The 27,903-nt window shown below is 37.6% G+C and overlaps 1 protein-coding gene across 1 annotated transcript; it reads right to left on the bottom strand.

The window, feature by feature from the left end:
* Nucleotides 1-451: 451 nt before the first annotated feature.
* On the bottom strand, nucleotides 452-26,750 carry LOC122030312. Its single transcript, XM_042589508.1, has 6 exons — nucleotides 26,275-26,750; nucleotides 25,005-25,131; nucleotides 1,328-1,467; nucleotides 1,085-1,147; nucleotides 873-941; nucleotides 452-783 (listed from the first exon to the last, which is right to left on the bottom strand). The coding sequence occupies exons 1-6, from the start codon at nucleotides 26,467-26,469 to the stop codon at nucleotides 718-720; spliced, it is 660 nt and encodes a 219-aa protein (XP_042445442.1). The 5' UTR covers nucleotides 26,470-26,750; the 3' UTR covers nucleotides 452-717.
* Nucleotides 26,751-27,903: the final 1,153 nt, after the last annotated feature.

Raw genomic sequence — 27,903 nt, 5'->3', positions numbered from 1 at the left:
TAGCCAAGAGCTTTTTTTAAAATTAGTTTTGACACAAAAAGTTTATAAAGTCAGATGAAAATTGGTGTAGAATTTATCATAATTTTTTTTTGAATGTCTAAGCACTCTTAATAAATGTTGAACAAGATAATATTATATTTGGGACAATTAACGAGATAGAAGTTCAGCATTCCGTAGTTAAACATCTCATTTGAATAAAAAAATTCTATAAATACATCATAGCTAAAGATCGAACTGTAAATATATGAGTAACAATTTTACCCCCTTCCAGTATACCATAGCCCCGGGACTAAGCAATTAAAATAATGTGCACTTGTAAGATAATTATTTAGTGAAGATTGCATTTTTTTTTTTACAAGGTTAATCAATGACAGTTTTTTATTTTTTTTATTTTTTTATTTTTATTGTCAAAGCTACTAGTAATAGAGCCAAATTTGCACCTGAAAAGAAATGAAAACAATAATTCCAGAATATTTAGATGATAAATCCATTAAACACTTTTGCTAACTAAAAATATGTTAAAAGTGATGCTACTACAAACATTTATCTTTAACAGTAGTATTAACAGAATACTAGCTCTAGCGCCTAGAATCCAATTCGTTCTGAAATCTTACAATCAAGCTTTCGCACTCACAGGCAATAAAATGTAGTAGTAGTAGTGACAACTATTGAGAACTCTGTTAGCTTGAATATATAACTCTCAGAGGCCTCGATCAGTCAGACAGACTTCAGCCTCTTTGCAGCCTGCACAAAGCCTACAATTACCTGCAACTCATCCAATTTCTGCAGAAAGGCGTCTACAACAATTAGATTCGAATAAGACAGTCAAGCACTCGGGAAATTCATACATACGCTGGAAGTGATGCATTTACCTGCGACATGAAATGCTTCTGAACTATTTCAATTAACTGCTCTTTAGAGGGGTTAGGACTCTCACCCATCTGTTGCAGACAGAGAACGTGATTAGCGTGCATGTGAAAGGAAGTAGGATTTCATGCAGAACAAGATGAGATACAAACAAGGAACGTGGATGACAACGAAGCTATGCCTTGAGTATTGGAAATTACTGTGAAGTTTAACTTACAAGATTAAAATGCCTTGAGTATCGACATAGTGCTGTTGTTTCTAGCTTGCTGAGATCAACCTTCTGCACCAGCAATGTGATGACACATAAGACAATTGTAAACTCTAAAAAAGAATGTTGGTATGTCAAGGGAGAACATTGCAAAAATAAATAAATAAATAAATAATAGAATATCTAAAATTACAGACTTTCAGCGTCTACCCTTGATATGATACGAAAACAAAATCAAATGGCAGCTCTTACTGTGGTGCAGCTCGTGGACAAAACAGATGCCTTGGAATGTGAATCATAAGAGTGAGACCGGCTCAAGGATTTGCTAGAAGATCCTTTAGGATTCTTATTCCTTGACCTCTGGATTTTTAGGGATTGTGTCGAATCACATGCTGAAAGAACAAGTAATGCCAAATATATAAATAAAATAATAACACTAGAGCAGTGAGCATATTAAAAAGTGAAATAGTTCTGAAAATTAAGATGTCAGTGTCTAAGGTAAATTGGTGAAGATTTGCTCTGGTTTATGGAAATCTCAAAGCTGGCACAATTACTCTGATGCAGTTGAACATGTTGACATAAGCATATGAAAACTTCAAATTGCCATAATTATCCTGATGAAGTATGTGCGTGCTAACATTGCTTAAGAAAATTATAGGAAAATTCTAGAAAGAAGTGCATCAACTCAAATATTGTTCCGCTGTAGGCAGGTTGAATGCGGTAATGACATTAATCAGCTCATAATCCATATAACAATCAGAATTTTAACTGAGATTAAGCTAATAAGAACTCTATATAGCTTCTAGCAAAAATAAGGTGGTCAGGTCAATCCATGCCACGTCTTCAGTTTACGAATGAAGAACAATCCAACAACAATTTCCAAAAATGATTCTCAAGTAAGAGATTGTTATGACCTAAAGAATTTATATCCTAGCATCAAAAGAATCATCTGCTATTTCTTGTCATCTTCTCTTTAGTTTCTCTTAGACACCTTGTTTCTCTTATATGCTCTTACTAATTATTCCTCTTTATTTTATTTGACAATAAATATATATTATCTAAAAGGGAGAACGGCCCACTCAGTAAAAAATAAATCTCATATGAAAGGGTGGATGGCTTGCAATCCATCCAGTAAAATATGGCCGAACCCCACATAAATAGATCTCCACCTAGTAAGAATGGCTGAAGCATTTATAATGCGCAAGCAGATCCTCGATCCCTCTGCAGCACACAAACTAGTTCAATTGTATAAGCATATAATTAATTGTTCTCTTTTAGTTACTTTAACTACCTAATCTACTACTAACTAGTGTTCCACATGAAAGGTTGAACAATAGCAACCAGTTAGATAAATATAGGGTGCGCAACTGAGAGATACAAATGAAAAGAGTTCTTAAAAACAATTCCTCCCAAGCGTATCACTTGTTTGAAGAATTATCTCATGTCATCAATTTCACAAATTTTAAATCATTCACAAGGTATGTTAAAGAAGAAAGCATGAAATAAATGCCCACCTTAGTTGACTTATCGCTAGGTGACACTTGTTTGACTTATACAATGCATCTCGTAAGCATTTTTATGACTCGATTTACAAAGTACAAGCTCTTAGATATGGTTCAATGATAAAGACAATCACAACAAAATCTTTACGTAGACATGAAACATGAGTGGAATAGCTCAACTCCTAATCAAGCTCCCATCCGTTACGGGATGAGGTATGACATCACAGATTGAAACATAAGGTATAACATTTAATGAGAACCCCAACTCAAAGAAGCATCAACTCAATTAATGACACTTATCAAAGAAGGATAAGGTATCCACAACTTAAAGTGAGCTACAGGAAATCTTCCATGCATTGCTCGCCTTTAGAACTGACTATCAACACCATGAGCCATGGGGGAGCTATGCAATAGGAAAAGGCCTTTAGTCATACCAAGGTCATCAGCTACTGTGAAGAAGAGATCATGAACTGCCCCGACAAATCCATGATTAACGGGAAACCACAACAAGGTGACATAGAGAGCTAGGAGTGCACAATTCACCAAAGCTGAAAGGAAATGACACAAGATTGATTTCTTACTGCAGAGGAGTTTATCACAGCTACATAATGCTCACAGCAACTGCCAGCAAATCATTGTAGCTTCAACACAAACTGAAATAGGATAGGAAGACTTAAAAAGAGAAGAAAAAAAACTGAAATCAACCATGAAAAGCATGAGGATGAAGAAAGCTCACCAACATGGTCTAGGACACTTTTTTTTATATACCAGGTATCCAAATCTTACAATCCGACTAATCTTGTGTAGATGGTCCGGCCCCACAATCTGCCCAGTAGTACATCCTAACGCGGGTGTACCCTACATGGGAATTAAATGTTGATTGCTTGGGAAATGCATCCTGCCTCTTATCACCAAACCAAACCCGAGGGCACATGATCTAGGACACTTGAAATTCCACAACGTTGGTTTGCTCACAACGGCAGTGAGAATGAACACTAGAAAGAGCTTAGCCTTCAACAACTTCAAATGAGAGAGTCGCGAGTGTGAGGGGGAGACGAATTGGCAATCAACCTAGGTTTGTTGGTCACTGCACAAAATTGTGTGACGACGGGCATCGTTGAGGTCACAACTAGGTTCAGGCATTGTGTGCAACATGGACATTAATAGAGAAGGAAAAGGAGAGCTCCAATGGCAAGGGTTCTCCGAGTTGGGTGCTTGGGTAGGGTTTGCAGTGGCCTCGATAGAGCAAGAAAGCTTAATAAAGGCAGCAAGACCCCTCTCTCTAGAGTTGGGGAGGTGATTTAGTTGCTACGATGTTGAGAGTGTGGGGCATTTGTCATAGATTTCATGGAGATAAAGTCATGGCAACACAAGTCAGCAAAAGGCGACTGCGCTCGCCCCCAAGACCCTCGTCAACTCATCCCAGGGCTAATACGGAGTAGGTAAATCACAGATAGCTACTAACCCTTGAAATAGTGACTGGCGCATGAGGGAGACATTTACCTCAGTTATGCCGAGATTCAAACCCAAACCTTAAGTTGGCAACACCTCATGCACTGGCCACTAGAGTGTCCCGAGGGGACAAGTCGTGGCAACACAAGATCACATGAGAGGAGGAAGGGAGGTCATTATAAGGTTTTTTGTGAGAATGTAAAAATGCAAAGGAAAAATCTATCATGTGAAAGGCAAGCTAGGAAAAAGTAAGAAATAGAAAAATTAATATTGTAACATCCTACACTTCCAAAAGAAAGTTTGATACTCCAAATTAGACTCACGGATGGAAAAATGATTGTAAATACCTTGGAGTTTTGATGTGATCAACCAAGTCAAGTTAGGCTCTGCGTATTTGATGTCTTGCGTCTGAGTGTGCGGGGACTTAGGAACACAAGAAGTCGAGCGGAAGACGCAGCAAATGAGAAGAATGTCACGGGAATCAAGTCTACGAGCTTGGTGAATTCAAGAGACGAGAATCTGCGAAAGAGTGCACCAGTGGAGCGAGAAGGGACTTCCGAGGGACAAAAAGTCGACCAGAGTTGGGTTCGAGTGAGCTCAACTCTAGAAGGTCAGAGCATCACCCAAGCGACCAGAAGCCAGCGACTGGAGAAGGCACCGGACAATCAGCATTTGGCTGATTGATCCGAGCGCTGGACCACCAAGGTGCCGAATAGGCGCCTCGTCGTAGTGGATAACTTTTCGGATCCACACAAGCAACGATCCAAGCGCCCGGATATTGTCCAGGTGCCCGGACATGAAAAAATTTTATTTTCAACCGTTGCGAAGTCGTTGCGTGGAGATAGAGTTTGTCTCGCTAAAGGAGCTCGGATCACCATCTAGGCACCCGGAGCCCGCCACGTCAGCAACAGATAAACTTGACCAGAGCACTATAAATAGAACTTTGGTTCACTTAGTTTTAACACAACACTTTCTGTACTTCGAATTTCTTACTCTATCTTTCATAGTTGTACTTTCAACGCTTGTACGAGGCTTCTCCGCCTCCGAGGATTCGCTCGTAGAAGGAGATAGTAGTGTGCTTGAATTGTCTTGGAGTAGCAATTTTCTAATTGCGAACCAAGTAAACCCGGTTGTCTCGTACCTTCCTTTTATTTTGTTTTAATTTATTCAAGTATTTGTCTAATTCCAGTCGAAAGAACAAGAAGGGTATTTTTGTAATTTCAAGCAATTCGCCCCCCCCCCTTTTGCTGACCGCACGAGATCAACAATTGATATCAGAGCAAGGACGATTCAGAAGGGCTAACCGCCGACCGAAGCACACAAGAAATGGTCGGATCAAACATCTACCCGCCTAAGTTTAAGGGAGACTTCGCGACATAGAAAAAGAAAATAGAGGTATTTTTCAAAACAAATTTTGATTTATTATTAATAATAAAATATGATTTTGTAACACCTGAAGATCATCAAGGAGCCGATAAAGAAGAATACCTTAGATAAAAAAGGAGCAAGTCGACTTTATGGCAAATAGCAAGGCAGAATTCCATCTGCCTACCACCATAAGAAATTAACCAGATTGTAGCCTGCGAGTCAGCCAAAGAGCTTTAGGAGAAATTCCTAAAGTTGCATAAAGGGACCTCGGAGGTCAAACTCACAAGGCAAGATCTGCTCAGGAGCCAACTTAACAATTTCAAAATGGAAGAAGGTGAAACAGTTGCACATCTACACTTTAAGATCAAAAGTTGATCACTGGACTCACGAATCTCGGAGAAATGGTAGTAAACCGAAATTCGTTAAGGTACATTTTAAATGATTTTCTGAGAACATCCAAGTGGGCCTCTATAGTTGACTCCTTTTACATCAATAAGGACCTCAAAGTGAGTACATTAGAAAATCTGTTTCTACTTTTAAACTTCATGAATTGAGATGTATAGGCTTAAAAAATAGAGGAGAAAATACAGCTCAAAACCTAACACAGAAAGCCAACTAGAAAGGCGAACCAGATTCAGACACATCACTCGACGAAGACGAAGCTGCATTTATGTAAAAAAGTTTAGTAAATTCCTTAAGTCTAACAAGTTTAACAAGTCGTAGGCTAAGAAACTTTCACGAAGCAAACGAAAGGTGCAGTGCTATAGCTGTCAAGAAGAATGGCACATCAAGGACAACAACCCAAAACTAAAGGAGAAAGACAAGAACAAAAGGCTAATGCGAACGAAGCACAAAAACCTAAAGACGGCATAGGATAAATCGTCGTCATTAGAGTCAGAAATTGAAGCTTATGTCGGAGGTGCACTTATGACAAGTCACCAAGAAGTAAACGACGAAGCAAATTCATCTGAAATGAGAATCGAGAGCATTGACGAAGGGGGAGCTACGTCAAAAGAAAGCAGCGATGAAAGGGAAGCGTCGAACAACAAAACCAACACAGCAAGGTACGCACTCTACCTCCCGATCAATTGTATAAATTTGTCAAATTACTCTTTAGAAATAGAAACAAAAAATGAACAATTAGAAAAGAAAATCATGTCCACTAGAAGAATTGGAAAAAGTCAAAAATTAAAATGAAAATTAAAAGAACAAATAGAGTTATTGAAAAAAAAAAATGATCCATGCTTAAACTCAAGTTCATTTCAAAATTCAAATTTTTGAAATTATGGTTGGCTTAATTGGTATTTTAAATACCATATAAGAGTCAAATTGCAAAGGTATCATAAAAATTTATTTCTAGAAAATATCTTGTTAATCCAGTATATAGCAACATATATTGGATTTCAAAATCATGTCTAGTTTAAATTCCTTTTTTTAATTGATTTACTAGATTGGAATTGCTTTATTTAGAAAAATATTTTTTTGCAAACTTAATGTTAGTATTTTTTGTTCAAAATTGTTACCATCACAAGACAGCAAATTCTCTATTAGAATAAATAATTTCAAAATTTTCTGACCGTTAATTAATTTTATACAAATTTTTTATTAAAATATTAATTTTTAATATTAAAAATTCTCAAAAAGTCAATCTTCGAAAATTTAATTTTTCTACATATATATACTTTTTGGTTTACATATTTAGAAAATGTTACAAGATTTTTTGAGCTCAAAATCTATTTTTTAAAAGTATTTTCCTTTGCAAATACATCTTTCTACGTAAAATAATTAATTTTTGCTAATATTAAAATTATTTTTTTTGAAAACTTTATCTCGACATTCGATAAGTATGTTTAACCGTGACAATTTTTTTTTCAATTTTTTTAAATATTAAAAATAACTTTAAAATTATTTCTTCAAAAATTGATTTTTAAATCATAAAATATCAGATTTTTTAAAACTAATTTTCATAATTTTTCTAAAAGTTAGTCCCTGTTTATGTAACCATTAAAAAATTTTCCTGATGATTACCCGTGTTTTCAATGTGATTAAATGGAGAGGAATAGAATTAAGTCTAGGGGAAGCCGGGAAGGAATAATTTTTTCCAATTTATTGAATTGTATTGCATACTTATTTATTTTACTATTTTGGTTTAACGTTAACTCAACTTGGATTGATTCACAGAAAAAGGAGGAGATTGTAAGTACCTAGGGTTTTGATGTGATCCATTTGCAAATACATCTTTCTACGTAAAATAATTAATTTTTGCTAATATTAATGTTATTTTTTTTTTGAAAACTTTATCTCGACATTCGATAAGTATGTTTAACCGTGACAATTTTTTTTCAATTTTTTAAATATTAAAAATAACTTTAAAATTATTTCTTCAAAAATTGATTTTTAAATCGTAAAATATCAGATTTTTTAAAACTAATTTTCATAATTTTTCTAAAAGTTAGTCCCTGTTTATGTAACCATTAAAAAATTTTCCTAATTTTTGATGATTACCCGTATTTTCAATGTGATTAAATGGAGAGGAATAGGATTAAGTCTAAGGGAAGCCGGGAAGGAATAATTTTTTCCAATTTATTGAATTGTATTGCATACTTATTTATTTTACTATTTTGGTTTAACCTTAACTCAACTTGGATTGATTCACAGAAAAAGGAGATAGGAGATTGTAAGTACCTCAGGGTTTTGATGTGATCCACCAAGTTAAGTTAGGCTCTGCGTATTTGATATCTTGCGTCTGAGTGTGCAAGGACTTAGGGACGCAAGAAGTTGAGTGGAAGACGCAGCAGACGAGAAGAATGGCACGGGAATCGAGTTGATGGGCTCAGTGCATATGACGGACGAGAAGTTGCGGAAGAGTACACCAGTGGAACAAGAAAGGCACGTGCAGCGCTTCCGAGGGACACGAAGTCAGAGTGGAAGATTGCTCGAGGAGAAAGCCGAAGTTGGGTTTAGGTGAGCTCAACTCTGAAAGGCTGAAGCATCACCCAAGCGACCAGAGAAGAAGTCAGCGACCGGAGAAGGTGCCAGACAGTCAGCACCTAGCTGACTGGTCCGGACACCCAGACCACCAGGATGTCAAACAGGCGCCTCATCGCAGTGGATCACTTTTCGGATCCACGTCAACAACGGTTCATGTGCCTGGATATGGTCCAAACGCATGAACATGAAAAAATTCTATCTTCCGGCCATTGCGAAGTCGTTGTGTGGAGATAGAGTTTGCCTCGCTCGAGGTATCCGGATCACCATCCAAGCGCTTCCGAGGGACAAGAAGTCAGAGCGAAAAATTGCTCGAGGAGAAAGCCGGAGTTGCGTTTAGGTGAGCTCCACTCTGAAAAGCTGAAGCATCACCCAAGCGACCAGAGAAGAAGACAGCAACCGGAGAAGGTGCCAGACAGTCAGCACCTAGCTGATTGGCCCAGACACCCAGACCACCAGGATGTCAAACAAGCGCCTCATCGCAGTGGATCATTTTTCGGATCCACGTCAACAACGGTTCAGGTGCCCGGATATGGTCTAAACGCATGAACATGAAAAAATTCTATCTTCCCGTCATTGCGAAGTCGTTGTGTGGAGATAGAGTTTGCCTCGCTCGAGGCGTCCGGATCACCATCCAAGTGCCCGAAACCCGCCACGTCAGCAATGGATAAACTTGACCAGAGTACTATAAATGGAGCTTCACTTAGTTTTAACACAACACTTTCTATACTTCGAATTTATTACTCTATCTTTCATAATTGTACTTTCAACGCTTGAACCTATGAGGATTCGCTCGTAGATGAAGATAATAGTGAGCTTGAATTGTCTTGAAGTAGCAATCTTTTAATTGTAAACTAAGTAAACTCGGTTGTCTCATACTTTCCTTTTATTTCATTTGAATTTATTTAAGTGTTTGTCTAATTCAAGTCGAAAGAACAAGAAGGTCATTTTTGTAATTTCAGACAATTCACCGCCTCTTGCAGGCTGCACGAGACCAACAAAGATTAGATCAATTTCTCGCTCTCAAGTCACCTCTAGCTAGTGTGGTGTTGTCTATTAGTACCCCGAGGTAAGTTTAATGTGATCAACCGAGTTAACTTAGGTACTGTGTGTATTTTGATGACTTGTGTCTAAGTGTGCAGGAACTTAGGATCACATAAAGTCGAGTGAAAGACGCAGCTAGCGAGAAGGATGACACAGGAGAGAGTCGACGGGCTCAGTGCGTCCGAGGAACAAAGTGTTGCGGAATAATACGCAGACGAATCGAGAAAGGTCGAGAAAAGTCTGATTTTATTAGTTATTAAATTGCTTTAATTTAATTACGCTACTAATTTTGTCTGAAAGATCGAGAAAGGTCTGATTTTATTATACAGGCAATTCACCCCCCTCTTGTCGGACGCAGGATTCCAACAAGTGGTATCAGAGTCAGACTCGGACTAACCACCATCCGAAGAAAAATAATGGTCGGATCCAGCATCTACCCGCTAAAATTTAGGGAGACTTCGCAACGTGGAAAAAGCGCATAGAGGTATTTTTCAAGACTGACTTTAAAATTTTATTAATTATAAAATACGATTTTGTAGCGCCTACAGATCAGTACGGAGCTGAAAAAGAAGACTACACGTGGACAGAGAAAGAACAAGCCGACTTCGTGGCTAATGGAAAAACAGAATTCCATTTGCTTAGTGTTCTTCCGCCCCAGGAGGTAAGCAGGATCGAAAGCTACGACTCCCCCAAAGATCTCTGGGAAAAATTTCTGAAACTCCACGAGGGTACTTCGGAAGCCAAACTAGCGAAACGGGACATTCTCCAAAGCCAATTGATGAACCTCCGAATGAACAAAGGAGAAAAGGTAACCCAACTCCATGCAAGGATCAAAGCTCTGATCACCCAGCTCAACAATCTCAGAGAAAAGGTAACAAATCGTGACTCTTTAATGTACGCACTTAACGTCTTTCCGAGAACTCAAGAATGGTCAACCTTAGTAGATATTTACTACATCTCTAAGGACCTTGAGGTAAGTACTCTTGAAAATTTATTTTCAACTTTCGAACTTCACGAATCTCGTTGTGTAGATCAGGAAAAAGAAAAATCTAGCAACATTGCTCTAAAAGCCAAGAAGGACGAATCAAATGCTGACACTTCCCTCGGCGATGATGAGTCAGCATATATGGTAAGGAAATTTAAGTTATTTAGAAATGATAAGTTTAATCAAGTGCGGGCAAAGAAAAGAAGAGCAAGGAATATAAGATGCTATAACTACAATGAAGAATGACACATCAAGGAGAATTGTCCAAAGCTGAAGAAGAAGTACAACAAGAAAGGTCCAAGCACAACAAAACACAAGACCCTAAAGGCGACTTGGGATGAGTCGTCATCAGAATCTGATCTGGAGGAGTATGCTGGACTTGTACTGATAGCAAGTCATCAGGAGGAAAGCATAGACGAAGGGGGAGACTCATCAAAAGAAAGCTGTAACAAGAAGCAAGAAACAAACTTCCGAGCAGATCTGGTAAGTGAGGTATGTTTACTACCCCTGACTAATTATATTCGGGTATTAAATCTATGACCAAATCATTATGTAAACTTAAGTCCAAAAATAATAAATTGAAAAAGGAAATTATAGAATTAAAAATAATTTTATCAAATGCATGTCACTTAGAAATGTATGAAAGATTAAAAGATGAAAATAAAAAATTAAATGACACAATTGAAAAATCTATATATGTTAATCAAAATACCTTAAGAAATTATAGAAACCTAAATTGATATTTTAAATATCATAAGAGTCAAATTAGAAAAATATCTTAAAAATATATGTCTAAAAAATTTCTTGTTAACTCAGTAGGTAAAAATTTATTTTGGGTCTCCAAATTTTGCTCAGTCTAAAATAAATGATTATGCATGTTTTATGTTCGGAATATTAATTTCATTTGCAAAATTAAGTTTTGTACGCTTACTGTTAAATTTTATTTCTGAAATTTTTTCATCTGCTACTAAAATAAAGAATCTTGAAAATTTATTTTCCTTAATTGTGCACTCTGTTTTCAATACTTGAAAAATTTTGAAGATTTATTTGCATAAAAATAAATTTTTAAAATTTAACTTGCAAAACCTATGTTTTTGTGCAAAATGATTTGTTTGTGCTAAAACACTTATAAATTTTTCGTCAGAATTTTTCTGCATATTCATAAACCTCTGTTGAACTTTAAGAAAAAACTTTTCATATTTTTTTATCTAACTTTGTTTTACCCCCGACTTCATTTTTGTTATGACCAAAAGGGGAGAATGAGAGATGAGAGCTTAAGTCTAGGGAGAAGTTATGTTTGCAATTTTGTAATTTGCAAAATTCCAGTTTTAACTATGATTTTATTAACTCTATGTTTTTACCCTAACTCTAACTCGGGTTGATGCACATCAAAAAGGAGGAGATTGTTAGTACCTTGATAGTTTTAATGTGATCAACCGAGTTAAGTTAGGTCCTGTGTGTATTTTGATGTCTTATGTCTAAGTGTGCAGGAACTTAGGATCATAGGAAGTCGAGCGAAAGACGCAGCTAGTGAGAAGGACGACACAGGAGAGAGTCGACAGACTTGGTGCGTCCGAGGGACGAAGTGCTGTGGAAGAGTACGTAGGCGGACGAGAAGGAAGCGCGCGGCGTTTCCGAGGAACGAGAAGCTGAAACGGAAGCTTGCTCAAGAAGAAGACCGGAAGATGGCTCCGGGTGAGCCCAATTCCGAATAGACGAAATCACCCAGGTAAACAGAGCAACGGAAGAGCAAACGAAGTTGCTAGAGCTGTTGAAGGCGCCCTCGCACCTTTCTGGTGGAAGGTGCCTTTAACCTCTTAAAGGCGCCTTTAATCTCTTGAAGGCGCCTTCAATCACTTAAAGGCGCCTTCAATCACTTAAAGGCGCCTTGGACTAAGCAAAAAGTAATCGTTAGCGAAAATAAAGTTTTATCCCCTTACGATAACATTTGCCACGTTGGAGGCACCTTCAAGGTTATTGAAGGCGTCTTCCAAGGTCGGAGAAGATTTTCCAAGGGCTATAAAAAGATTCCTGGAACTAGAAAATATTCAACAACTTTAGTATTCATTTCCTAGTCTTTTTCTGAGCGATCAACGAGTGTAAGAGGTTTCTCCGCCTTCACCGAAGAAGATTTTTAGTGCTTTCTTTTACCTTGAATTAAAAACGCCTAGATTGTGACCAAGTAACTTTATGTGCCTCTTTATTTTATTAGTTGTTAAATTGCTTTAATTTAATTGTGCTACTAATTTTGTTTGAAAGATCGAGAAAGGTCCAATTTTATTATACAGGCAATTCACCCCTCCCCCTCTTGCCGCACGGGTTCCAACATTGTCAACCCACTATAAGCCTCTAATTACCCTCTTACCCAACTAGAGACTCAATTTAGCCTAATTAATTTTGGTTCATGTTATCGTCGGTATCGATCCTAGACTAGGTCAGGACACGCCTACATGGCCCCACCCTAATCTGGCCAAGTCATCATGCTGAGTTCACGCTTGGTAGAGCCACTCTTAGTATAACTGCCGAGCTTGTCGAGCTAGTCTGAGTTGTCATTTCACTCCGAGTCAAGTCATTGGGTCGAGCTCTCTAGTCTGGCTGAGCTCTTTTAGTCAATCAGGCCACAAGCAAACATGGGCCACAGTCCCCACTTTCACATGATCTCTAAAGGTATATTGCCCTCTCGCACTTATCAATATCAAGGTATATGCTTTGTGGAGGAGGCTCTTGCTCGAATTCTCTCCTTCTTTATATTCTCTTTTCATGATACTATTTGGACATCATGGTGACTTAAGCATTATAGGGATCTTGCAGAGATCATCCCGATGATCCCTCTGACGCATGTTAATCTATGCAGGTCTAATTATATCGCGGAAAAAAGCTTTATCAGCAATCTCAAATGAGGTGGCATATTTCTGCCGCATCATTTTGGCATAATTTGTGGGAATACAAGCGAAGCTATTAAAAAAAGGAGAAAGGGGTCTTGGGTGAAAATTCCATCTTTGTGGGTAACTTTGTGGGTAACTCTATGTCTGAATCTCTCATCCGAATAACCCTAATCTCTTTCCTCAGAATGAATTCAACTCCTAGAGTTATTGATCTAAATTAGATTTTGATACAATAGCCACATTAACAATTATTGACCCGAACACCACATGAAATTACTCTTCTTTAAGTGTCAAAATCATCACAGCTGATGTGATCGGCCTCAATGGCTCCTTCAGCCTCCTTCTCCATCGTTGTTTGTCGTGACCACCCCAGAACCAGCAATGTCCTGAGCATATCTGCGGCATCGAAGCGAAGGTTCACAAATGTTGTCGGAGATGAAGCGGAAGGAAGGCACCACAAAGTGATTGATGTCAAAGTTAGAGCCCTGCACCAGCGTTAAGATATCCAACCACTTCGTTAAACGATACATCAAGATCATGGCCACATAAAGCAAAACCACTATCATTATCACACTATATAAATCGATAGAAGTTATCATATCCTCCCAAGGTAAGGCGGTGACTGCTCTCAATCCCAATCTCTCTCCATCCCTTTATTGCAAACAATGTGGTTGCAGCACCTCTCGAGACCTGCAACCCACGATCTTTTTCCACGACAGTCCACAATATGCATCTATCACAACCACGATCCGAGAAGGAACAAGTTGCTCCGCTTGGCAAAGACGAGGTATCAGACACCACAAAGTCAAGCAGGCCTAGCTACAAGCATTATTCCCAATAAAGGGGATCAACAAGGAGCGCATCAAGACAGGGACATCACACCCTTGTAACAACGCAAGGCGCAACCCTCCTCCCGATAACCATGGTCAAAATTGCCTACCTGTCGATCAACTTTGAGGATAGGTTTTTTTGTCACGACGGCGGACCAACCTTTCACTCAATCGTGTCCTGCATCCCTTTCAGATTATATGCTATAGTCCTCAAGAGGCTAGCGATTAGGGGTGTTCCATTTGCTATGCTATCTAATTATCTATGGCGTTCTGATTTCTAATACAATTTCTACTTAATTCTTATTAGATGGTGCTTACAGTTGCTCCTATCCCTCTTTTCTGTGATTACCTTTTCGGCTAGCCTTTATATGATGGAAGCACTCTTGTGGATATGTCTGACATTTGAGGAATGGCAACAACCAAATGTAATATGAGGAAATGTTCTAATAGGAGGGTATGCTCAGCTTGGTGATGCACAAATGACTCTCACTATATTTCATAACAAGGTGCAATCGGATAAGCTTTGCCAAGTGACAACGTGAGCAAGATAGAAGAAGATGGTGTGGTTCATCTTCCCTACGTGAAAGCTCTACAAGTTTGCCCGATTACAAGAAAAGAAAGAATGGTAGTATCTCAAGTTGAGCATAAGCGAGTACTTATATCTCTTCCTTGGTCTCAAGTTTTATTCTCTCATATCAACACAGTATTTGATTTCTTTGACTCCACAGGTATTCGAGAGTCGTGGGATAGAACTTATTATACTTTCATCAAATCCACGAGTATTCGGGAGTCACGAGATCGAGCCTATTATTCTCTCCGCGACTCCATGGGTATTCGAGAGTCATGGGGTAGAGTTTTTCATTCTCTCACCAACTCCGTGAGTATTCCAGAGTCGAGGGATCGAGTCATTCTCTCACATATAGTAGCATGCTGCCCCACGATCTAGGGATCAAGTCATTCTCTCCTGACCTTTGGTTGTGGATTGAGCCTCCCCCCTTCTCGGAAAGGGTGGACTCAGTTATCTCCCTCCGATTTCAAAAATAGCCGCCTCGGTTATCTCCTCCCCCTTCTCAAAAAGGGTCGCCTCATTTATCTCCCCCCTTCTCGGAAGAAGTCAACTCAATTATCTTCCCTATTCTCAGAAAAGGTTGTCTCAGTTATCTCGTCCATTTTCTCAAAAAGGATGACCTCAGTTATCTCCTCCCCTTTCTCAGAGAGAGTCGCCTTAACTATCTGTCTCGACTAGAGTTAGTTACAAATTGAGCTTCTCCCCTTTCTTGGAAAGAGTCGACTCGATTATCTCTCCCAACTTGAATCGGTCGTGGATTGAGCATCTCTCTCCTTTCTCGGAAAGGGTCGACTCGATTATCCCTCCCCCTTTCTTGGAAAGGGTCGACTCAAATTACCTCTCTTGACTAACTTGGTAATGGATTGAGCCTCCTCCTCGAAAAGGGTAGACTCAGATCACATTTCCCCTAGATCTCGACTCTAGATCAAGCTTTCCCCCTAGCCTCAGTGGTCAGCGTCTTCGCACCATGTTCAATTGTGTTTAGTTAATTTTAAACATAATTAATGACTCTTCCTCTCCATCTCTGCTACTATCGGTCGACCTTTCCCAGTTCAGCATTTTGCCTTTTTGATATTGGTGCAAGAAGCACCAGATAATCGAACCCAAGTTTTGATAATGACTGCTAGGCAAAGTCCTGATCCGAGGGACTGAATAGAAGTCTTAACAGGTTGAGGGCATTAGGCGAAAAATTCTATTAGTCGAGGACAGTAGGTGAAAGTCCTGGAGGTCACGGATACTAGACGGAAGACTGGACTGGTCAGGGATCGAATGTCCAGCGAAAAGTCTTGAAGTCTCGGATGCTGAGCAAAAGTCTAAACGGTTTAGAGGGCCAATATGATATCAGGTAAAATCTCCTGAGAAGAGTAGGTGAGGATACGTTCCCCGTTGAACAGTAGATGTCGGTTTGACCTAGGGTTTCACAAGAAATCCGAAAGTCAAAACCAAATAGTCCCGAGCCTGTCAAACTAATTAATTAATATTAATTTATATTGTGTTAACTCTGTCTTGCAGGGTACTTTGGTATTTGGACTAACATGTTTTGCAGGAGCTGAAATACACAAATTAACCTTAGGTGAACCGTGCTCAAGGCGCCTCATAGCTACTCGGAGGCGCCTCGAAGCTATGCGAAGGCGCCCAGGACAGGGCGAAGGTGCCCTCGCGCAGATAAACTTTAAGGATAAAGTTTACGCTATGAGAAGGTGCCCTGAAGCGCATGGAGGGAGCCTCGGAGTGCATTGGAGGCGCCTCAGAACACCTGGAAAGGCACCCTCGAGCAGATAGAAATCACAGTCTGCGGAGTTTATCAATCTGAAGTGCATGGGATCAGATTCAAGGCTGGAGGTGCCTCGAATGGGATTGGAGGCGCCTCGAATGGGATTGGAGGCGCCTCCAATGCCCTATAAAAGAAGCTCTCGCCCAACCACTTCAACGACACTTCAAAATCAACAAGCTACAACTTCTACGCTTAAACACTCGCCGTGCTACTCCGACTTCCGACTACAACTCTGCGACACTGCTCCAACAACTGGGCTCTACACCGGATTTTCATACTGTCAGTATAATTTATTTTACGCAAAGTTGTAATCATTTCTTTTATAAATTCTTTGTAATCATCGAATTGTTAGTGAATTGCCCAACGAAAACGATCGTAGATCGCGAGCCTTGGAGTAGGAGTCATCATAGGCTCCGAACTAAATAAAACCAAAAGTGTTAGCATTGATTTTTATTTATCTCCATTGCTTTTGTTACTCCAAGTCTTTTTATGGAAAATGTGAAATAGCAACGAGCGTTATTCACCACCCCCTCTAGTGCTTTCGATCCTACAATTGGTATAAGAGCAGAGTCACTCTAAATCGATGGAACCACTGTTCGAGCAAGTTTTTTCTGTGGTATTTTTTAATTTTTTGGAGTTGAACGGAATCAGTGTTATCACTCCTTCCGATCAATTTTTTTTTTAAATTTTACGTTTCTCGAAGTTGGTGCAACACCACTCAAGTTCATTATTTTTCATACTGTACTACTAATTCAAGACTAAGTCTTGGAACAAGTTTTCCTCGTTTCTTTGTGTGTGAGATTTCAAATAGCCCATCAAGATGGCTATAGTACCGCACGCCCACCCTTCTTCTTTGGTGAGGAATTCGGATACTGAAATGGCCGAATGGAATACCATCTCAAGACGCAGGTGGAGATATGGATCATCATTCAAACCGGATTCACATTCCCCACCGAAAACGGGGTACTCATCCCCTGCAATAAGTGGGACGCACCAACAAGGAAAAAGATCGAGGCCGACGCGAAGGCAACCCAAACCTTACAGTGTGGGCTAACAAAAAAGGCGCTAAACCGAGTCGGCCCATTCACAAGTGCAAAGGATCTCTGGGAAAAACTAATCGAATTGCACGAGGGGGCCTCCGATACAAAGGTAAGTAAACATGACTTAATTCTAAATAAATCATATAATATTAAAACGCAAGATAGTGAATCAACGAGCCAATTACACGCTTGGATCCAAGACCTGCTCAATGGTCTTTACACGATCAGACAAAAAGTAGAGAACCGCGACACTATAGGGTTCATGTTAAATACTTTTTTAGGAATACTTTGTGGACATCAATGGTAGATGCATATAAAGTTTCCAAAGATCTTTCATTAATTAGATTAGATGAGTTATTTTCTGAGTTTAAATTGCATGAACAAACTAATGCTACTTCGGTCGAGAAAGGTATTACGTTACTTGCAGGAAAGCTCACAAACAAGAAGGTGAAGCCTAAGCACCAACTTGAACCTAAATCCGAAGACAAATTGGATTCCGAAGATCAAGAAGAGATCACGCTGAACTAGTCAACCTAGTTCGGAAAATGCTTAAGAAGAAAAAGATAATTCAATCCAAGAGCAAACAACTGGGTATGAATCAAACCACGAAGTCCAAATCAAAAGTGACCTGCTACGGGTATAACCAAAAAGAGCACTACAAGCCGGAATGTCTAAACAAAAGCAAAGAAGAAGGAAGACTCTAAAAGCAACGTGGTCTGAGTCATCAAAAGACTCTAAAGAAAAAGAACAAGCTCAAGCAAGCTTCCTTGCTCTACCGATACAAACTCACATTGTCGAGACCAAATCTAAGTCGGAACCCGAAATCGAATCGAAGGCCGAGTCTGAGAGAAGTCACGGATCCATATCCGTTTCTCAAGGGTCAAACAATACTGTAAGTTCTCCTCTAGTAGATAAGTTGTATGATTTAATAAATTATTTGATACGTAAATTAGCTAAGTCTAATGTCTGGGTCAAGTTACTCAAAAATAAAATAACAACCCTTAAGGAAGTCGCAAACCTAAGTTCCTTGACAGATCAAGTTCAAAGTGGAACTTCAACTCAAGTTCAACAACTTGAAGATGAAAATTCCAATTTGAAAACTGAAGTCAAAGAACTTAAGGACACGTTAGAACGGTTCACTTGGGGTTCCAAGAACCTTGATCTAATTTTTGGAAAACAAAGGGTCGTGCACAACCGATTCGAGCTCGGATAAAAGGCTAAACATCGATTCAGATCTTACTTGTCTTTAATGAATCGAACCAATAGAACTTTAATCCAAGCATGGGTTCCTAGTCTAACTTGACTAATCAAGTTAGACTTAATCAATATTTGATCTCCAAGGATCAAATCTATTACCTTGATAGATCTTATAGAGACTCTGATCCATGAGGAGTCAATAGAAAGATCATCTTTATTGTTAGATAGATTTGCTTGATTGCTTGATTTACTGCTTTCCTTATTTCTGCCTAGATTAAGATGGTTAAATAAGGACTTAAGCTTGATCGACACTTGACTAGTTAGACCAAGGATTTTCAAAAAGAAAGTTAAATATTCAATTTACTTAAAAGGCTTTGTCTAGAAGTGGTCGTTGCTCTGATACCCAAAAAGACCCCTGTTCCTCACCACACCCTGAAAACCAATTATAGCAATGGATATTTAACTAATTGTTAAACCTAAGTCTAACTCAAATATAAATTAATCCTTCGATTTGAAATTAAATTGAAGAAAGAAATAAAAATCAAAATCTCACAAAAACTTATAAGGTTCCTGTTTGAAAAACCTAGAAATGGGTGTGATGTTAGAATTAATCAATTAACTTAACCTAACTCAATCTACATAATTAACTTACTTAACCTAACTCAAACTAATCAATTTAATTAATCAATTTACTCAATCTAACCTAAAACCTAGTTAATTCAATTTAATTATTCAAACTTAAATATTTTTCAAAATTCAAATTTAAATATTTCTCAAAACTTAAATTAAATTTTTAAAACTTTAATTAATTTTCAAAACTTTAATATATTTTTAAAACTTTAAATTAATTTCAAAAACTTTCAAAACCTTAATTATTTTTCAAAACTTTAATTATTTTCCAAAACTTAAATTAATTTTCAAAACTTTAAATTAATTTTTCAAAATCAAATTAAATTTTCAAAACCTAATTAATTTTTCCAAATTGCATTTACACATACTTGGACTCTACGTTATACTCATATTATTAACTTTACCTAATTTTAAAATTTTGAAATTTTTTCCCCTTAAACAAAATAATTATTTAGATACTTGTATCTTCGAATTTTTTCTTTTAAAACAACTACTTAAAAAAAAATTAATTTTTTTAGGCATTAATAGAGGTGGAGTTCTTTACATTTTTTTTCAAATTATTTTTCATGCATGACAAAAGGGAAGAACAAATAATTAATACTATTTTATATTGTGCTAACTCTATTTTGCAGGGTATCTTTAGTATTTGCACTAACATGTTTTGTAGAAACTAAAATACACAAGTTAGCCTCGAGTGAACAGTGCTCGAGGCACCTCGGAGCTGTGTGAAGGCACCCTGGACAGGGCGGAGACACCCTTGAGCAGATAAACTTTGAAGATAAAGTTTACGCTGCGAGGAGGCACCCTGGAGCATATGGAGGGTGCCTTAGAGTGTATTGGAGGCACCTCAAAGCACCTGGAAGGCGCCCTCGGGCGGATAAAAACAGCAGTCTACAGAGGTTTTCGAGTCTGAAGTGCATGGGATCAGATTCAAGGCTGGAGGCACCTCGAATGGGATTGTTGGCGCCTCTAATGCCTTATAAAAGAAGCTCTCGCCTAGCCACTTCAACGACATTTCAAAATCAACAAGCTACAACTTCTACGCTCAAACGCTCACCACGCTACTCCGACTTCTGACTACAACACTGTGACGCTACTTCGACAACTGGGCTCTACACCGGATTTTCATACTATCAATATAATTTATTTTACACAAAATTGTAATAATTTCTTTTGTAAATTCTTTGTAATCATTGAATTGTCAGTGAATTGCCCAACGAAAACAATCATCGATTGCGGGCCTTAGAGTAGGAGTCGTCACAGGCTTCGAACCAAGTAAAACTAAAAGTGTTAGCATTGTTTTTTATTTATTTATACTGCTTTTATTACTCTGAGTCTTTTTACAAAAAACTTAAAAAAGTTACGAGCGTTATTCCCCCCCCCCCCCCCCCTTCACGTTTAGCGCTTTCGATCCTACATCTGATTCCACTATTAGAGAAAGTTTTCCTACAACTCTTCGCCAGTTCAACCTTATCATCCCAACTACTTAGCCCCACTTGAGCATCCTGTAATACTCCAACGCTCTTATTGAGTCTCGCACGCTCCAGCTCCTTGACTCGACTTAGAGGGGGACTTATCAAATTAAATCATAAAAAACTATATCTTTCTCTTATAAATTCATGATCTTTCCCATGTATTTTTAATGTAGAACTATATTTGCAACCTTGCAACTCTAACAATCCCCCCTCAAATAAAGGACCACAGGGTACCCCCTCAAGCGAAAAGTATATCCATTTGACGTCTGATTCTCGACCCACAAGGTTTTCCCGCCCCTCGGTCCAACCGACCTACTAGGACTTCCTTGTGGAGATATTAATTCTTTTGGTCCTAACAATTAGTATTAGCCTTATGGGCCAATTATAAGATAATTAGGCTTATTGGGTTAATGGCTTATTGGGTTAATGATTAATCCAATATATACTAAAACCCAACTCATTAAAATGATAATATAGATTAATGGAGATTAATTGGTATCATTGGAAGAAGACCAAAAGGCAAAGACTCTTGGTATTCTTTGAGACTCTTGATATTCTTTGGAAAATATAAAAGGCCTTTTGAGCTCATTTTTCATAAGACTCTTGATCTTCTAGTCTTCTTCCTCCTTCCTCTTTTGGTCGAACCTTCTAAATGGCTAGCACTCCAAAGTTGGTTCTTCTCCAAATCATGAGTCCATGAGACGGACGAAACGTGTTCGTGTGAATACCGTAAAGGTGCGGCAACTTAATCATGCTGAGATCCACCGAGAACAAAATTACTGTTGGGAGTTCGTGTTTACGCAACAAAGGTATAACTCTCATCACAATTAGAATACGGTTTCCTTCACATGGATCTTCTTAAAAGAATTTTGAAATTATTTATTCCGCTGCGCTTGTGTTGTTTTACGCTCAAGATCCCTACAGTGGTATTAGAGCTACTTGCGAAGGCGTATACTAAGTTGTAATAATGTTTTAATATGTGATATTGAAACTGCATGAACCTTTTATTATGATTTGCATCATGTTATGAGTATTTGCTTCATGTTGAACGAAAATTAAAGGATATAGCATCTTCATATTATGAATACGTGTTATAGTCTTATTTTCATTCGACAGAAACATACATGGTTATAGGTGGTCTCGGTTTGACATCTGTTGAGAACAGATTGTGTGAAACATAAACTGTTGTGAACAGTTTTTGTTGGTCTCGAGAATGTGGTGGTATTAGGTATGACAGCAACTCATTCAAATGAATTTGTAAAATAATTTTATTTCGGGAGCTCTGCCCTGAAACTCCCGCAAGGGGCGCTTTAATTTCATCAAAAATAAAGACGAACCTTGTGTCTACAAGACGGTTAGTGGGAGCACAATAATCTTTCTCATCTTATATGTAGATGACATATTTCTCATTAGAAATAATATCCCTACACTACAGTCTATGAAGACTTGGCTTTGGAATTGTTTCTCAATAAAGGACTTAAGTAAAGCAGCCTACATTTTAGACATCAAGATATACAGAGATAGATCTAAGAGATTATTTGGTCTAAATCAAAGTACATATATTAACAAGGTGCTTAATCGTTTCACTATGTAGAATTCCAAGAAGGGATTCCTGCCGATGTTACATGATGTAAGTCTTTCGAAAACTCAATCCCCCTCTTCTAAGGAAGAAAGGGACCGTATGGATCAGATTTCTTATGCATTTACTATAGGATCTACCATGTACGTCATGCTTTGTACTCACCCTGATGTCTCGTATGTGTTAAGCATGACTAGCAGATACCAGTCAGATCTAAGTGAAGGTCACTGGATAACAGTCAAGAATATTCTTAAGTACTTGAGAAGAATGAAAGAATATTTCTTGATATGTGGAGGAGATGAGGAGCTCACTGTAAATGGTTACAGCGATGCAAGCTTCCAAACTGACAAGGATGATTCCAAATCCCAGTTAGAGTATATATTTTACTTAAATGGTGGTTCTGGGTATTAGATACTACGATGGTTCTATCTCATTCAAGAAATTATCGATAAAAGAGATGTGAGACTATGCAAAGTATCGACCGATGCTAACATTGTGGATCTCTTGACTAAGGCTTTTGCACAGAGGAAGCATGATGGTCACGCAGGATCAATGGATATTAGATATTTCAGTGATTGACACTAGTGACATAAAGAGATTGTTAGTGTAAACCCTAAGAGTCAATCAAGAGTTGATTGACTGAGGACATTTTGTATCATATTTCATTAATAAAAGGCAATGACTATTATATTTACTTCAGATATGTGTTATATGAATAAATATAATAATGTCCTAGGGTAGTAGGTTCTAGTCTATAATATATCAATTGGTTGAATTGATAGTGGGAGCATGTAGATATATATAACTACTCTTAACTATTCCTGATCAAGTATTAATATGGAAGGTCAATATTAATGCATTGAGACTAGCATGTAGGTCAACGGATGACTTAATCTCACAAGTATATAAGATATCAGATTGACACATGGGTATATATTAGAGAATACGTACTGAATTGACCCACCATGAAATGTTTCATGGATCATTATATGAGTGTCATAAACATTCTTATAAGGACTATTAATATAAATAGTTCTTAGACCTGAAGTCACTATGGTTCCCTATATAAGGAGTTGTGTACTTTGATATTGTCAAATGCCACCTATAACAAGGTGGATTATAAAATCGATCAGTGGGTATACAATAAGTTATGCTGAGGGATGTGAGTGATGTAGATGGGAATAACAGAAGTGATATCTATGGGCCCCTTGATTAAGTGGGATACAAAAATGCATGACTATGTTCAAATTAGTCAACATGAGATATTGAGCTTATTTGATTGAGTGTGTCTACTTAAAGATCAAGAAACACAAAAATTGATAAGAGGATGACACAGTCTATGCCTCATTAATCAATTTAGATATCAAGGATAGAAGGATTGAGTCATACAATATAATAAACACGGAAAGGTTAAGTCAGATCTCGATATTCTCGTCATTTGGGTAGCAATGATGTCTTACTAAATATCATTCATTACTTATGTATCTAAAACATAAATTTGGATACATTGTCAACATTACGAGAGTCTATTGGGTCACACACAAAGAACGTGTTGATTCGGAGATGAGTGTATTTTAGTTTGACTAAAATACTAAGGACCTTAAGAATAATGGATTAATCCAAAGTGTTGGTGTCATCTTTGTAGTGATTGGCACTAGTGCTAGTGGGAGATTGTTAGTATTAGCCCTAGAAGCCAATTATAAGATGATTAGGCTTAGTGGGTTAATAGTTAATCCAATATATACTAAAACCCAATCCATTAAGAGGATAATATAGATTAATGGAGATTAATTGGTATCATTATTGGAAGAAGGTCAAAAGACAAAGACTCTTGGTATTCCTTGAAGAATATAAAAGGCCTTTTGAGCTCATTTTTCAAGAGAGACTCTTGATCTTCTAATCTTCTTCCTCCTTCCTCTTTAACCGAACCTTCTAAGTCGCTAGCACCACAAAGTTGGTTCTTCTCCAAATCGTGAGTTCGTGAGACGGACGGAATGTGTTCATGTGGATACTATAGAGGCACGGCCACTAGGACGAAATTGCTGTCGGGAGTTCGTGTTTGCGCAACAAAAATGTAACTCTCATCACAACTAGTATACGGTTTTCTTCGCATGGATCTTCTGGAAAGGATCTTGAAATTATTTATTCCACTGCGGTTGTGTTGTTTTGCGCTCAAGATCCCCACAAAGACATGCACCCCAAAATGCAATCAAACATTTTAAATTAAATTATCCTCAAATCCACGATTACCCCATAATAGATCACAAATACAATTAATTTCAATTACTTGGATTTTAAATATTTTGGAGGGATATGACTGACATAATGGAAACATAATCTTCATTAAGAATATTCTACATCCCTTACCCTTGATGGATATGGGTTTTTGAAAAAGCAAGTGAAGTGAGACCTTAAGATTCCATAAAGGCTTACTGCTACTTGCATAAAGAAATAACAAAATTGAATTCAAATACAAATACCTTAGTCAAATTCTACAAATAACTCAATCTAAAGGCTTAAATTATATTGATAATGCTATTCTGATCATTTCTACTTGACTAGCAAAAGGACAAAAGAACCAAAGTACTTCAAAGAAAAAATTGGACGTTTACCCATATCTGAATCATTCCACTTCAAATTGTTAAATTCATCATCATCATTATCTTCGTGGCCAGTTGGTGCCTCAATAACACTAAGAGCATTTCTTTGCAACTTCACCTCTATTCCATTAGTTAAAACCTGAGGTATTTTAAAAATTCAAAAAGTCAAACCTGTATCAATTAACTAACCAAAATGTGCACAATGTAAGGAGTGAAAAAACTAAACTTGTACTAGATCCAATTTTTGCATGCATATAGCCCAACTTGTAAAAGAAAATAAAAAGGCCTCTTTATCATTACTACCTCGTTTCGAATCAAAATCTCTTCAAATTGAACTTGAAACCCCAATTAAAAGTCATAGTGCAAGACTTTGTTTGTCACAACACTTGCGCTGGCAGAATGGTGAAAGATTAATGATGAGAAGTTGAGAACTAAAATGAAGGAAGGCTATAATGCGTTAGGTAAATTGTGTTGAAAAAGCAACTCTCGTATATAAGGTGTTTGGTAAAAATATAATAAACTGCAGTGGCATGGAAGATATGATTTTGAGAAAATATTGCTTTGTTAAATAATTTAATATAATACTTTTTTAGCAAAATTGTGTTCACAGTTGAAAATTAAATGAAGTGAATTTTTGTAGTGAAATATAGTTTGTAAAATGCACTATCATCCCTCCATCATATGTAATCTAAGGCGTAGTTTTTTTTAATTATTATTTTTTTATTTTATTCAGGTAATACAGACAGAAACACCCTGGCATTCTCTGATTTAAAATCACCCAATGTACTTGGAGAAATTTTGAATTATACATGAAACTTTGAATTGCTCATAATAGCGTCAAACACAAAATCACCAAGCACAAATCTGATGTAAATATAATCAAACCAATAAAACATGGCAAATTCAGAACTATGGAGCTCCCATTTCAAGGATTTCATGATTTATAAATTGCAAAGTCTACTGTAAACCAAGTAGCGTAAAGAACATGCTGAAATACCAAGTGGTTCTCCATTTGTAACTACCAAGCTAAAAGTACTACTGGATAGTGCTTCAAAATATACCTATCAAGATTTGGTAAAACTACAGCCGACGCTGCATTATCGTTCAGAAGAAAAGATAAACGCATTGTCCAAGCAGATCCAGCCATCGAAATAGAAAACCAAATAAACCATCTCGTATTGTGGAAAACCCATAAAATTATATCACATATCCACTGAAACCTCATTAAAAATCCGTGCTTTAGCGTCAGGCAGTCAAAGATCAAAGAAGAGACAGGAATTACCAGCCAATGCCAGCCGCCAAGGCCGACGGCCTTCTTGACGACGCCGTGGAGACCGACTAGGACAGATTTTGTCCGGTTATTGCCGGTGACGACCACCTTGGTGTGCCTCGGCAGCACCGACAGCTCTTCTTCGCTGCTCTCCTCGCAACTATGCTGGCATCCACCATTCATCGGGAGATCCACAGCTGCTAGCATTCCTTCACCCCTTCACCTTCCCAATCTGGAACGCATGCAACCGGCAAAAGAAGGGGAAAATCGGCGAAAATGGATCAAATTGGACAGCTTTGAGCTGCGTCGGGCATTGCAGGACCAGAATTGAACGGAAACAGTGGGAAATTTTACGAATCGTGGGAGTTCTTGGAGAGAGAGAAAGAGAGAGACAGAAGAGATGAGACTGGAGTGTTCTGTTCCTTATTACTGAATCTTCACTGTCTCTCGGTCTCTCCTGCTCCTCCTCCTCCTCTCCCTTACCTAATCCGCTGTGCTGATAAGAACCCTGACGGCCCAAACAACCAACAAAAGACCGACGCGTGTCCATGGAATGAGTTGGTCACGAGCACGGCGTACGCTTCTGACGGTGACGCAACCGGCCCCAGTTTCGGATCAAATTACGATGTTGCCCCCATGGAACTCGAATACTCGATTTTATGAAAAACCCTTCAACTTTTAGGAATTTAGCAAGATTGAAACTGGATTAATTGCTTGCTTATATATTAATTGAAACTGGATTAACTTTGGGAGTCCATATAAGATAAAATAAAATAAAATAAAAGATCAATTAGTGAGTGGGTTAATAAATTATATAATTTAAAGGTGAAATAGTTACCTATTAAAAAGTTTAAAATAAATACATTAAAAATTTAATTTAATAGAAAGATGAAATAGTCTATAAATAAGTTGAAAAAATAACTTAAAGATAAAATAATTTCATATTACCCCGGAATAGAGTGTTTTGGTTAAGTCCTCTAATAATACTCTAATGATAAATTAGACATCGAGACATAACTAGGACGTATGTGGGGCCCAAGATTAATTGGGCCGCATACGCATACATGTCAACTAAAACAAATATTCTCGTATTAAAAAATTTAAAACAAAACGATATACCTACTCTTAATAATTTTAAAATATTTTAAACATTATTAAATGAGACGTTCGAAAATTTTAAACTATTTTAAAATGAATATGATCACTGTTAATCACCAGTTCGCCAGTTAAATTTGGATTTGGCCTATATTAACCCATTGAATCGAGTCAACGAGTACGGATCTATTGACCCGATTATAAAAGTCTAAATCAAACCTGGCTCATGAGCAAACCTACTCTTGGCTAATTTCAACCCAATATGAAATTAAGTCGTGTCAAGCCTATCACAAATTGTGCATAGCGCATGGACCAACTTACCTGCCAAAATTATCCATTTTATATTTTTAATATAAAAAAATTCTGTTTTACATTTAAAAAACTTTACATTTTATTAAATTAACTATTTTTAATAAATAACAATTAATTCCTTATTTATAATTTAAATTTTGTTATTATAATTTTTAATACGTGTAATCATTTTCTTTAATCTTTTTAAGTTTTAAAAAAAAAAATACTAGTGTATTCTTCACTAGTAGATAGTCC

The sequence above is a fragment of the Zingiber officinale genome, chromosome 10B (genome assembly GCF_018446385.1).
Source record: "Zingiber officinale cultivar Zhangliang chromosome 10B, Zo_v1.1, whole genome shotgun sequence".
NCBI classification, from domain to species: Eukaryota; Viridiplantae; Streptophyta; class Magnoliopsida; order Zingiberales; family Zingiberaceae; genus Zingiber; species Zingiber officinale.
This window is presented reverse-complemented; position numbering and strand designations above follow the sequence as displayed.